Source organism: Suillus plorans (genome assembly GCF_016647745.1).
Source record: "Suillus plorans strain S12 chromosome Unknown HD556scaffold_167, whole genome shotgun sequence".
NCBI classification, from domain to species: Eukaryota; Fungi; Basidiomycota; class Agaricomycetes; order Boletales; family Suillaceae; genus Suillus; species Suillus plorans.
This window is the reverse complement of record NW_024537551.1, coordinates 1,156-13,724: the sequence shown is the minus strand read 5'-3', so window position 1 is coordinate 13,724 and position 12,569 is coordinate 1,156. Positions and strand designations below refer to the sequence as shown.

Here is a 12,569-nt window from a genome sequence, read left to right as displayed (position 1 = left end):
GCGAGGCTATGTAGCTATGGAGAAAAATATGGGACGACTATCACTAGTTTATCGGAACTTAGTAAAATGAAGACGGAAATGAATAAGGGACGGAAAATAAAGTGTACTAACTGATAAGGGAAATACCAAAGGGATAAGGCACGGAAGTTAGACGCGGGTCGGATCCGGACAATACATAGAAGTCGGCCGGATCCGGAAATCCGGAAATGATGAGTGTGATAGGTCCGGACCCAGAACACGGGATATGACAATGGTGCGCTGAATTTGCTCTGCAAAATCTTCCAGAATTTTCTTGAGGTTATTCTTACGATATCTCAAGCCAAAGTGTTAGACTGGAATAACTGTAGATTTGAAGTAAAACTTACATTGCCTGAGTTTCTTCTGGTGCCCCCTCCTCATTCCATTTCTTCATGGCAAACTTGACCTCCTGCTGTTGTGAAGGTGTCATGTTGTTGAACCACTCCCTGGCATTCCCAGTGCGGTACTTGATTGAATACTCCAAGCCTTTACTCTGTTGTTGGGCCTTGTCATATGAGTCGATCTCCTGCTTAAATAATTTCTGTGCTACGTCCCACTCAGACAGGGGTTTCTTATAGAAAGATGGTTCTCTTTGGCGACTCGCTGCCTCACGTTTGTCTGCCTCTTCCTTGTCTTTGAGACTTTTGGCATAGTATTCTTTTATTGCCTGTAGGTAATATTTATGTATATCATCAGATAACTAAATACATGTACAGTATAAAAATTTTGTGACCTTTTTCAAGGAAGTAGGCAAGGCAATGGGTTCCTCTTGCTCGTCTTGAGCAGCTAGTAAGGCCCTCCGAATCTTCCTCACCACAGGCTTTCCAACAGATGAGGAACCTGCAGCAAAAATGGCCTTAGAGTGAAGGTCGAGAATTGGCTTAAAGGCAATAGACCAGTCGGTAGACATCATAATTGATTCAAGATAAAAATTGCAGGTAGGCTGGTACAGGCGGTAGGAGGGTGGCTAGCCGAAATTAATTTGAACACCCATGTTATCAACAATAACGTGTGACTTTTCATAAAAGTCACACGTTATTGTTGATAAACATGGGTGTTCAAATTATTTCGGCTAGCCACCCTCCTACCGCCTGTACCAGCCTACCTGCAATGTTTATCTTGAATCAATTATCAAATTGGATATATTGAGACGGTCAAATTCACATCAAGTAACAAGATTAAAGGCACATTATACTTCCATTGAGTGGAGTTAGACAGTGTAGATAATAGACAAATTCACATCAGGTAAAAAGATCCAAAACACGTTATACTTCCATTGAGTGGTGAGGGTAATCTAATCAAGTAAGATGAAGAAAAATGAAACATGAAGGGATGTATGAAAAAGCCAAGACAAAATAATTGTATCCTAATCCTCATCCTCATCAGGGACACTAGGCATGGGCCTCAAGACAACCGAAATCCAGCAGGAGCCAGGTCTTTTGCCTGGCAAAAGGATCCTGGAATGAGGTGGTTGTGAGAATACATACTTTTTCCTACATTGGCCATTCTTGCATTCAAAGATGTAATCTTTGTGCATGTTGACAGAACACCAGGTGTTACTCCACCCACACTGTGGGCACTGGACCGGCAGGTACTGACCCAAGGGCGAAGTTCAGAATGCGTCCAGGCAAACTTGGTAACGGCCAATGAACCTGAGTTGTCAGGCATCAGCAAGAACACGTCAGTGTGGCGCCCAAGTTTGTAGGACTGGCCCAACATGTCAGGGAAGACGATGTGAATGGGCAAACACTCGATGATGACCAGCTCCGCGAATGCGAGCAAAAGGTGGGTGGCGAAACTCGGCTGAAACGAACAGCATTAAAGCCAATAGTGGCTGTGATGCGATGACTGTTAGGGTTAGTTAGTATTTGCAAAGATAAGATCAAATGGACTTACTCTATGACCGCCTGTTGCAAGCCTGAAAAGGAAGTGACGTTGTTGATGAGCGTGCCACATGAAAACAGCCATAAGTATGATTCCGCGGCACCATGAATCAGGGGATGCCAAGGTGAAAGCAGAACATCGAGAACCTTTGGTGTCAAATGAGCAAATACAATGTTAGTCAAAAAAAATGCCACTTACAGAGTGAACACGTGCCGAAATGTATAACTTCTTGTTGCCCTTGTACCCAATAAATGGATCCCCATTCTCGTTGTCGGTGTGGTTAGTGATGGCGACAATGACACGAGCCCAGTTGGAGCTCATCAGCAACTGGACGATGGCAGTCGCCTGCAACCGGTACTTGTCGATCTTTGAGGCATTGCTGATGTCGAACGCGATGGACCAAAATTCAAACCCTCTGCTGGGGAAGTACGGCCGAAGGAATTTGGAGGCCAGTTCAAAACAGCCGCCGGTGACGTCGTGGTCAACGAGGATGAGATGGAGCATGAGCGTGGGTGCCGAAGACAGTTGGGAATGGAGTGAAACCTCCAACGTAGCGCGAATTTGGAGGAATGAAGGAAGGAGTGGTTGCCCCTTCCTGTAAAAACCCTATAAAATGAAGTGAATGTTAGTTAGCATGAAATAAACGAAAAAACTTACAAAATAGGGCAACTGAGATGCGTGCCCGTGTCGTTCCATGCCAACGTGGCAAGATATGCAGACGAACGTGACGTCATCGGCCTGCACCGTGCATGCACTGGCAGGCGGGATGTTCATGCAGTTTGAACACATCACCCGCAGACAGGTGCTGCAGAGGAAGAGGCAATCTTCCCCTACAGAACCGTCTCTGCAGATGAGACAAAACTGCAAATAAAGACGCGTGTTAGTGCAAATAGTAGGTAACTAATCACTTACCTCGTTGTGTTCAGACGGCTCTCTCACATTCAGCTCACCCGGCACAGTGACCGCTCCAGTAGATGCCGGCAACAACAAGGCAATTTTGGGCGCAGTGCCACCGGTGGACTTCTTGCAGGTTTGTTTAGACTTCACCATGGTGAAGAGAGACTATTATAGATATATTCAAATTAGTAAATGACATGGCAAATAGCACTTACAGTTATGTAGTTCAAACAGATGCAAAGAGAGGAGAGTGCCGGCTGAATGTACTTAGAAAGAAATGAACAAGTTTGAATGTTGGTTGATTGTGACAAACAGATCCAAATAGTCATGTGATTATCAACAATGAACTCAACAGCGTCATATGGCTAATCCACAATTCAACGTGTCGCGTGTCAAAAATCCACTCAACACGTGCTGGCACGTGTTGAATTTGTGGATTTTTGACGTGACGCGTTAAATTGTGGATTAGCCATATGACGCTGTTGAGTTCATTGTTGATAATCACATGACTATTACAAACAATAACAAACTGACACGTGAATATGAACAACAACAATCAGTTCTCACGGTTCAATCTCTTCTTTCGTCTTACCTTCATCATTCTCCTTCATCCTTTATTTCTGCCAGTGCCGTTACTTCAGGGCGACTTCCGGTGTACTCCTTTGGGTTCTTGCAGACTGCAGCTGCAAGAATTCAAAGGTACTACCCTACAGTCGCCCTTCAAACATAGTAAGTTCAACTTTGGTGGTGCGCCTACTTACTAACTGTTTTCATTTACATATACTCTCTTTCCCTTGAGGTTTCTCAAGGTAAGTACTTAATTGCTCACACCCGCTTGCTAATGTCTGTTGTACTTAGGATTTTGGAGACTTTGGATGGCGCAGTGACAGCCACTCCTCCCTTTGAGCGCCCTCCAGTTCCCTAACGTAAGTCCTTCTTTTCCCGCGTCCGCTTGCTAATGTTTGTTCTATTTAGGATTATACTTACAAATTTCAGGACTTTGGATGGCGCAGTTAGAGCCACTCCTCCCTTTGAGCGCCCTCCAGTTCCCAACGTAAGTCCTTCCTCTCTCATGTCCATTTGCTCACGTTTGTTCTATTTAGTATTATACTTACGAATTTCGGGACTTTGGATGGCGCAGTTAGAGCCACTCCTCCCTTTGAGCGCCTTCCAGTTCCTTAAATGTAAGTCCTTCTTCTCTCGCGTCTGTTTGCTAATGTCTGTTCTATTTAGTATTCTGCTTATTGGAACTGGGGGTTGCGCAGTGCATGCCACTTGTCAGTGGCTCCTGCTTATAGGAACTGGGGGTTGCGCAGTGCATGCCACTTGTCAGTGGCTCCTGCTTATAGGAATTGGCGGTTTCACAGTGCATGCCACTTGTCAGTGGCTCCTGCTTCTTGGAATTGGCGGTAGCGCAGTGCATGCCACTTGTTAGTGGCTCCTGCTTATTGGGACTGGGGCTCAGCACAGTGCATGCCACTTGTCAGTGGCTCCTGCTCCAACTTTTTAATGGTGGTAAGTGCTCAATTCCTGATGACCTTAACTGATCTGTTTTGTTCTCTAGACTGCTGAACCTGCCGGTACTTTTGTGTGGCAAGTGCTCTCTAGTTAAGTGTTAATCTTGTCTTAAATTTTGGTCTAACGTTTCTACAGGACAAATTTGTATTGTATTATATATATTTGCTACATACATTTTCACCTGGAGTGTTGAGGCTTTGGTGAGGAGGGCCCCTTATTGAAGTCTCGCCTCCCCTTTTGTATTTGTTACTTTATTTGTTTGCTTACTTGTAGTAAAATTTATTGTCACTCGTACTTTGTATTTGAAAATGTATGTTGATGGATGCACTTTATTTGCTGCCGGCTGAAAAGGTCACGTGACCGTGTGTATATTAGCAAAGAGCCTTATTAAGAAAGCAAGCGCAAAAGCACAGTAGTGTATAATAATCAAACGCTGCACAGACCAAAGCAACTATTATCTACTACATGTCTTAGATAGATAATGTGTTATGTAGATCTCAATTCTGCCTTGATGCGGCTCACCATTGACATGCTGAAGGACGCTATCATTGATTATTGTCTGCCAGTCAAAATATACTATTGGCATAGGCAGATGGTGGCAGAACACTAGGACAAGTAGCCATGACGCCATATGATACAAACTTCCCTTCCCGGTCAGAAGGTTGATTCTTCTTTGAAATTGCCTTCTGACCACAGAGGGGAGTCATCATATGGCATCATTGTCACCATCTGCCTGGGCTGCTAGCATATTTTGGACTGACGGACATTCTCAATACCCTACAGGCCTTAGAGGCTAGCCCGCCCTCAAAACTGTTCGTGTTAAGAGTTCTGCCTCAGAGGTAAGTTGGCTACACCTATACTGCAGGGTATTGAGAATGTTTTCTTCGGTTAACAAAAAAACATTTTCAATACCCTACAGTATAGGTGTAGCTAACGAAGTATTACCTCTGAGGCAGAACTCTTAACACGAACAGTTTTGAGGGCGGGCTAGCCAGTATATGCCTCAGAGGTAACCTCAGAGGTATCTCCCCTCCATGGTCAGAAGGGAAGAGTCAGCCTTCTGATGGTGCAGGGCAGTTTGTATCATATGGCGTCATTGCTACTTGTCCTGGTGTCCTCCGGATGCCAATTTACTATTATACACTACTGTTTTTGTGATTGCATTCTTAATAAGTGAGTCCTTGCTGTCTCTCAAGGCGTTGAACTCCAGCTGGAAGTGTCTCCTGTTATTTGAGACAGGGATCCCACAGTGTAGTCCCAGATTCAGAATATCATTCATTCTTCTGTGGTAGTCTGCCAATATTAGTCTTCACTCTTCCAGCATCTGAGCGAGTTATTACAGTACTAATTATGTCACAATCTGGGCAAGACTTCATTTAATCAGTCTTCCATCAGTAGATTCCATTCATATATCCAAATTTGATCGCGGGACAATTTTTTCGGAATCATTTCATATAAGTTAAATTGAGTCTTGATCCGAACGAGCTGGTTGAAAATTTTCCTTGCTCACCATGGACCAACAAATGAGTCAATCAATCAAGCTGAGAGCAGCTCTGACCACAAGGATCAAGGAAATTATGGGAAAATCATCAGCAACAGGGATCTTCAGAGGGGGGATATTGCAAACTCACCTTCTACACAAAGCAAGGTGAGAGGTTATATTTAGGGCCTTATTTGATCCGCTCTATTAAATGGTCTCACTTAAGATTAAGAATTGGACATGAGCTAGACAGTTGCTTAGCAACACGTGATGTCAACTTCCATGCTTCTGCGTCAATCTCAGAATATGAGATCAATCGAGCTGCACTGACAGTTGCCCATGCAATGGTAAATCCTTGTGAGTTGTTTCACTCTGCAAGATATCACCTGGTTTTAAATTCACATCATTTGCAGATTATGTGGATTGGGATGTTGACAGATTTGCCGAAATGGCCAAAGTCTCTACACCTAAATCTGATGGTCCCCTCGCTAATACCAATCAGCTACCAAAGTACTTTTCTGCAGCTATGATCGGTAAAATTTCAGCACCAGCTACTATTGTGGACAGGCAAGGTAAAATTTTAACAATTTACTTGCCAAATATTCTGTCTTCTTCTCGGGTTGTATGTTCATTCTTCCTTGGGAATTCCCCTCATCAATTGATAAATTAAATTAGGAATATGTGAACTCAGCCACTAAGGGTTTACGGACTTTACTTCTTGAAACAATTACGTCCTCCACCCAACAGTCTTGGCGATCTCAAGGCTTTGTTGTCCCAGAGGGGGGTGGAGAATTTGGAGCAGGCAGAGTCACAGTATCACCAGCATATTTTATGCAAAGACACGAGGTATAGGCCAAATTTAGTGTTTAGCTACTTTTGACTTTGTTTGATTTCATTTGCAGAGACTGGAAGACCCAATGGTTACCTCGGCTTCCTATAAGTCTGTGGAAGTCCAAGAGTGGCTAGCTGCTTTATCAGCTACTGAATCTTTCTGGAATGCCATTACCGCTGTATCGGCTCCAGATCTATTCGAAGCAGGCACCTTGGCAATCACTCGTATTATTGAGGAACTTCAAGGTTCTGATAGAACATCACCACCCATCTGTGATTGGCCCTCGATCTTCTCAGGATTGGAAATAATTGCAAATCGTACAACTTTATCACACAGAGATTCTGGTGGCGCCCTCTTTTTGATCTTCTGATTAGTTTAGGCAGTGGCCATGAGGCTAAGTTGACATTAGCAGATGTTGGGGCCGAACTGGATTATTACCCTGGGACAATGGTCTTCATTTCCGGGAAGGTTTTACAACATTCTATTGGTCCATGGGGTCCGGGAGAAAGGCTCGTTATTGCCCATTTTATGAGGGATAAAATCCACTCTAGATGCGGGGTATCCAGACCCCCCTTTCCAACACAGGCCTATTTTTTGCAGATGGTGGGGCAGCAGGATAGTTATTTGTTGTGACAAGTAGATGATAAGAAAGGAGTGGTTCTTGGAGGAGGAGGGGTGGAATGGGACAAATCAAGTGTTTGACAGTATACCTACTAGATTAGTTGATGTGATCTAGTGATTCCTATGAATGGTTTCAACTATCAAAAATAGAATGTTGATAATATCAATTTTTCCCCCCACACGTAACCCTATGTCTCCCAAGAAAAAAACTCGACTCAAGGCAGCTACATTTTCCTTCCAAGGAAGAGGTCGTTTGTCTAAAGGCAAGGACCTTGATGTTGCCTATGTGTCTCATAAACAAGTCATTGGAAAGAGAAGGAAGCCAACCTGGGTGGAATCATGCGCTGATAGCCTTTATGACACTGCCCCAACACCATCTCCATCCTCCAGCCCTCGTAAACGTATTAGAGAAGACACTCAAGGGTTGCAAAACAGTCATGAAGATTTTGATAGACAAACCCTTGGTGACTTTGTTTCCTATGTAGAGAACTCACAAAGAAAAACCAAGGCAAGCATAGTGATTCAGTGTCTTTTAATGATGTACTAAATAGAGATTATTACGACCAGACACAAAATGACTTCATCCAAGAATATCTGCCTTTCCGAGACTTGTACTTGGATATTCTCCTTGACTTGGAGAAACCCTCCGATGTATCCCAGTGCCAGTCTTGTCAGATTGGTGAAGGGAAATTCCGCTGTTTGACTTGCAGTGGAGATCAGACATTCTGTCGTTCTTGCATTGTCAATGCTCACCAGTTTTTGCCCTTCCACAAGGTTCAAGAGTGGACTGGGAAATGCTTCAACGACACATCACTTGAAGAATTGGGTTTTATCTGGTATATGGGCCATGGGGGACAACCATGTCCATTTTCTGACGACATGCATGCATGGGAGAATATTCCGATGGACGCAGAGGCCGATTTTTCACCAATGGAGACAGTTCATGGTTCAACTATACCAACCAAGTTGACCATTGTACATTCCACTGGAGTGTTTTTGCACAACGTTGTCTGGTGCAGCTGTCCTGGGGTCGATTGTCAGCAGCATTTGCAATTGCTGAAAGCTAAATTATTTCCAGCCAGTACCACTCGACCACAGACTGCCTTTACTTTTGATGTCCTCAATCATTTTCTAATTGATGCACTGGAGTGCAAGACTTCAGCATCCAGCTTCTTTGAAAAAATCCGTCGAATGACCAATAACTGTTTCCCAGATACTGTTCCTGTAAGTCTTATAAGTCTTCTTGGTGAAAGTTAAACTAACAGTACCAATTTGTTTTTCTAGAATCGATATCGAGAACTTATGAGAGTGTCTCGACTGTGGAGAGACTTGATGAGTCGAAAATGGTTTGGCTTTGCCCATAATGATGAGCAGAAACCGGACAAGGGTGATCTGGCTTGGTTTTGCCCTGCTTGTCCACAGCCTGGGATTAACCTACCTCCTGACTGGCAAGCCAGATATGAAAGGCAAGTCATTTATCCATCTCATTCTAAGGAGAGGCGACTCAATTTCTCTACCACACTTGAGAATATCATACTCACTGGCTAGCCCTACACTGCATAGTGTACGAGAGCTCCGGCCGGACTGACTTATGTTCTAATCAAGCTGGCCAGCATGGCATAGACTGGATGTAAAACCAGGCCGGCCGGCACATTAAATTGGCTTGCTAGCTTGACACAGATAGCATGCATAACCATGCTGGCCGGTTAAACTGAGGTGCATAGATGTCACTCAAAGACATGCCAGCCAGAGAGTTGGTCCGGAGAGAGACTTCTACTTTTCTTTTTTGCACATTTTTAACCTTATGCTTACCTGTTTGTACAGTTGGCTTGTTTCACAAAGATATGTGGTAGACGGGAACTTCACTGCTCAACATATGGTAATGAGAAAACCACAGTTGGACATTAGTTTGTCAGACGGGCTTGGGTATATGGTGAAAGATCAAGAATACCAGACTCATCTGTCATCGGCTGTAGAAAGTAAAGAGGTGAGTTGGCTCATGACAACCACTTTTCGTTCATGCTTCACTATCTTTGTAGCGGTCTTCTTGCAGCAATCATCGTGCAGTAAATGCAGCCAATATCAGCAGGAGCAATCTTCGAGCTACAGGTGTAGGAGCAACTGCTTGTGCTCGACATGGATGCTTTGTTCCTCATAGTATAGTTGATTTTCAGAAGGGCGAAAGGTCTGTGTATGTCCTCCAAATCAACATGTTATGCAAGCTCAGGTAATTTTTAGACACATGAATATCGACTACTCAATATGCAATGCATTGAATTATCATTCAGCTGGTATAGACTCTTCCCTCATCATTTATGATGTGGGGTGTCAGTGGAGCATTAATTTTCTACAGAGAGTAGCCCAGAGCAAGGGCTTGTCTGTACCTGAAAATATGCACATCGTTCCAGCAGTTGGAAAATTCCATCTTAGCGCTCACAAATTAGCTTGCTTTGCAAGGTACAGCCTCAACTTTATTCAAGGGGCTGGACATGTTGATGGGGAGATTTTGGAGACTCTGTGGGCACCATTCAATAAGATCTCCCCAACTGCTCGGTCAATGAGTCAGGCTCACCGTCAAGAAGTTCTTGATGATCATATGCGAGACTCAAACTGGAAAAAAATAGTGGGAATAAGTAAGCCCTCCAAATTTTGCATTTGAACAAGCTTGACAATTGAGCTTCCAGTGAAGACTCTCTTGAAAAAGTACAAACGGGCTCTCAAAGGTGTTGATGACACAAAGTCTCCCTTTGACGAGCTCACTCTGTCTCTGGACCCTGAGAAGATTTCGATATGGAAGATCGATGAGAAAAAGGCCATGGAACAACGTGGAGAGTATCTTGACATCTATCAGTTGCAGATGAACAAAGGTAAGTGAACTCTGTCTAGTTGTGAGGCTGCTATTCTTGTATAGACATCTGATCAGTATTTGTATCTAGCTCCAACTATGGCAGAGATTAGACTCAAATTAACTGAGTCTGAGAATGACACTAGCAAACCTGGGACAGTCTCTTGGCTCATTACTGGCATCAATCTGGAGGATTTACAGTATGTAACCAATAAAAATAGAGAAACCGTTTGACATAGTACTATTTTAGGGATGGACTAAGGGCAGATATTCGACAACTTCCTACTGATGCAACCCCAGGACAGAAAGTTTCTATAGAAGAGAAGCGACAGAGATTGACAGCTAGGATAGCTAAATTTCATGAAACAGCTGATGCCATGACTGCTGGTATGGATCTTGGAACTGCAACAGTGCATTCCGACGATCCTAGATTCTGCTATGCAGGTCATGATGAAAATGGTTGGGGAGAGGTCTCAGATGAAGAGATCTCAGAGTATATTGACGAAGAAATCTTGGCTGAAGAGATGGGTATCTGGATGCCATCATCAGTGCCCTACCAGGATGCATTGGCTCTCGGACTGGGTCCCCTCCAAGCTGAAGAATTAGAACTTCGAAAGGGCCAAGCCAATGACTGCCTCGAAAAGCTTCGAATGGCCCTTGGTCATAAGGCCATCATCTATCGTCAGTATTTTCGAAGTGCTAATTCTACATGGGCTGGGACTAGGTCAAAGCAAGAAGCTCAACGCTGTCAGCTCAAAATTGACAAGTGTGTAAGAAGCTATCAGAGGGCAAGGTCAGCAATGGAAGGTCTAGGCATGGACAAAGCCACCTTGGGGAGTCTTTATCAGCCAATATCGCCTACAGAGCTCAGTATAGACAAAGAGGTGACAGAAGAAAATAGATTTGGACAAGGGTCAGACAGGCTGGCTTGGTTTTGGAGGGGAAATAATGCAAGCCAAGGTCAAGACGATGCCTGGATAGATGAATGTAAGAAAAAATCTTTATCTCTATGATATGTCACTAAAGCTCCAACCGATCTAGTCTACAGGGTGAACTGGTTGAAGGCTAAGGCTAGATGGAATAGATGGCAAGAGGAATTAAGGCTGGTAAGACATGAAATGGGTTGGACCATAAACTGGTTCAAGTACCACCAGAATGAATGGGAGAGAAGGGGTGGCCAAGCCACCAGACCTGGTCATCAAGCCTATGCTTATCAGCAGGTCTTGATGTGGGGAAGATTTGTTGAGGAGGCAGAGAAAAATTTCAATGGATGTCAATTTATACTTTGATCTGGTATACTGTCTTTGCTAGGAAAAATATGACAGGATAATTCTCAATGCTAATGAATGACAAGGTAGCTTAGCTAGCACTAGCTCCACTCTATGTAGTCCACAGCTGGCCGAGATAATTGTATTTAAGATATGGACTGGCCAGATGGTTCCTACAGCATGTATGTACATGGCTGGCCCTTATAAGAGTATATAACTAGCTTATATCTACCCTATGCAGTCCATGTAATTCTGATACCAATAACTGGTTAGCCTTGATTCTACAATAGACAGAATCAAGTCGGCCGGTATGAAATGTTGAAACCAATAACCAGCCAGTCTTGATCATACATGTCGTAGGAACTATCTGACCAGTATACAAATCTGAAACCAATGACTGATCAGCCTTGATTCTACTATTGTACAATTAAACCGAGCAATATTAAAACTAATAACTGGCCAGTCTTGATTCTACATGTTGTAGAATTAAACCGGCCGGGATGCAATGTTGGAATTGAAAACCAGCCAGTCTTGATTCTACTGTTGTAAAATCAAACCGGCCGGAATGCAATGTTGTGATTGAAAACCGGCCAGTCTTGATTCTACTATTGTACAATTAAACCGGCCGGGATGCAATGTTGTGATTGAAAACCGGCCAGTCTTGATTCTACTATTGTACAATTAAACCGGCCAGGATGCAATATTAAAACTGATGACTGGCCAGTCTTGATTCTACATGTTGTACAAGCTATCTGGCCAGTATGAAATTCTGTAACTAATGACTAGTATAGAAATTACAAAACAATAATTAGCTAGTCTTGATTCTACTATTGTACAATTAAACCGAGCAATATTAAAACTAATAACTGGCCAGTCTGATTCTACATGTTGTAGAATTAAACGATGCAATGTTGGAACTGATAACTATTGATTCTACTAATAAACCGGCCGGGATGCAATGTTGGAACTGATAACTGGCCAGCCTTGATTCTACTGGTGTAAAATTAAACCGGCCAGGATGCAATGTTGGAACTGATAACTGGCCAGCCTTGATTCTACTGGTGTAAAATTAAACCGGCCAGGATGCAATGTTGGAACTGATAACTGGCCAGCCTTGATTCTACTGGTGTAAAATCAAACCGGCCAGGATGCAATGTTGGAACTGATAACTGGCCAGCCTTGTTTCTACTGGTGTAAAATCAAACT

General features: G+C 43.4%; 5 protein-coding genes across 5 annotated transcripts; 4 read left to right on the top strand and 1 right to left on the bottom strand.

Moving 5' to 3' along the window:
• Positions 1–304: 304 nt before the first annotated feature.
• HD556DRAFT_1315190 (uncharacterized protein) lies at positions 305–2,952 on the bottom strand (the record flags this gene model as incomplete). The annotated part of the gene is made up of 10 exons (XM_041301116.1): positions 305–341; positions 366–685; positions 752–858; positions 1,124–1,136; positions 1,618–1,725; positions 1,833–1,866; positions 1,915–2,048; positions 2,101–2,508; positions 2,560–2,763; positions 2,815–2,952. The coding sequence occupies 10 exons, from the start codon at positions 2,950–2,952 to the stop codon at positions 305–307; spliced, it is 1,503 nt and encodes a 500-aa protein (XP_041151802.1).
• A 389-nt stretch (positions 2,953–3,341) lies between these two features.
• Positions 3,342–4,411, top strand: HD556DRAFT_1315189 (uncharacterized protein; the record flags this gene model as incomplete). The annotated part of the gene is made up of 7 exons (XM_041301115.1): positions 3,342–3,528; positions 3,599–3,608; positions 3,796–3,853; positions 3,941–3,983; positions 4,033–4,076; positions 4,213–4,314; positions 4,364–4,411. 7 exons carry the CDS (start codon positions 3,342–3,344, stop codon positions 4,409–4,411), a joined length of 492 nt encoding a protein of 163 aa, XP_041151801.1.
• Positions 4,412–5,828: 1,417 nt separating this feature from the next.
• On the top strand, positions 5,829–6,999 carry HD556DRAFT_1451928 (uncharacterized protein; the record flags this gene model as incomplete). Its single annotated transcript, XM_041308058.1, has 5 exons — positions 5,829–5,965; positions 6,024–6,154; positions 6,211–6,419; positions 6,473–6,643; positions 6,700–6,999. The coding sequence occupies 5 exons, from the start codon at positions 5,829–5,831 to the stop codon at positions 6,997–6,999; spliced, it is 948 nt and encodes a 315-aa protein (XP_041151800.1).
• A 941-nt stretch (positions 7,000–7,940) lies between these two features.
• On the top strand, positions 7,941–8,117 carry HD556DRAFT_1197645 (uncharacterized protein; the record flags this gene model as incomplete). The annotated part of the gene is made up of 1 exon (XM_041296311.1): positions 7,941–8,117. A coding segment is annotated over one exon (177 nt), but the record flags the coding sequence as incomplete, so codon positions are not given.
• Positions 8,118–8,129: 12 nt separating this feature from the next.
• Positions 8,130–11,912, top strand: HD556DRAFT_1315187 (uncharacterized protein; the record flags this gene model as incomplete). The annotated part of the gene is made up of 14 exons (XM_041301114.1): positions 8,130–8,286; positions 8,329–8,474; positions 8,535–8,650; positions 9,075–9,237; positions 9,290–9,435; positions 9,489–9,883; positions 9,935–10,117; positions 10,187–10,295; positions 10,346–11,082; positions 11,122–11,367; positions 11,450–11,545; positions 11,605–11,631; positions 11,654–11,671; positions 11,848–11,912. The coding sequence occupies 14 exons, from the start codon at positions 8,130–8,132 to the stop codon at positions 11,910–11,912; spliced, it is 2,604 nt and encodes an 867-aa protein (XP_041151798.1).
• Positions 11,913–12,569: the final 657 nt, after the last annotated feature.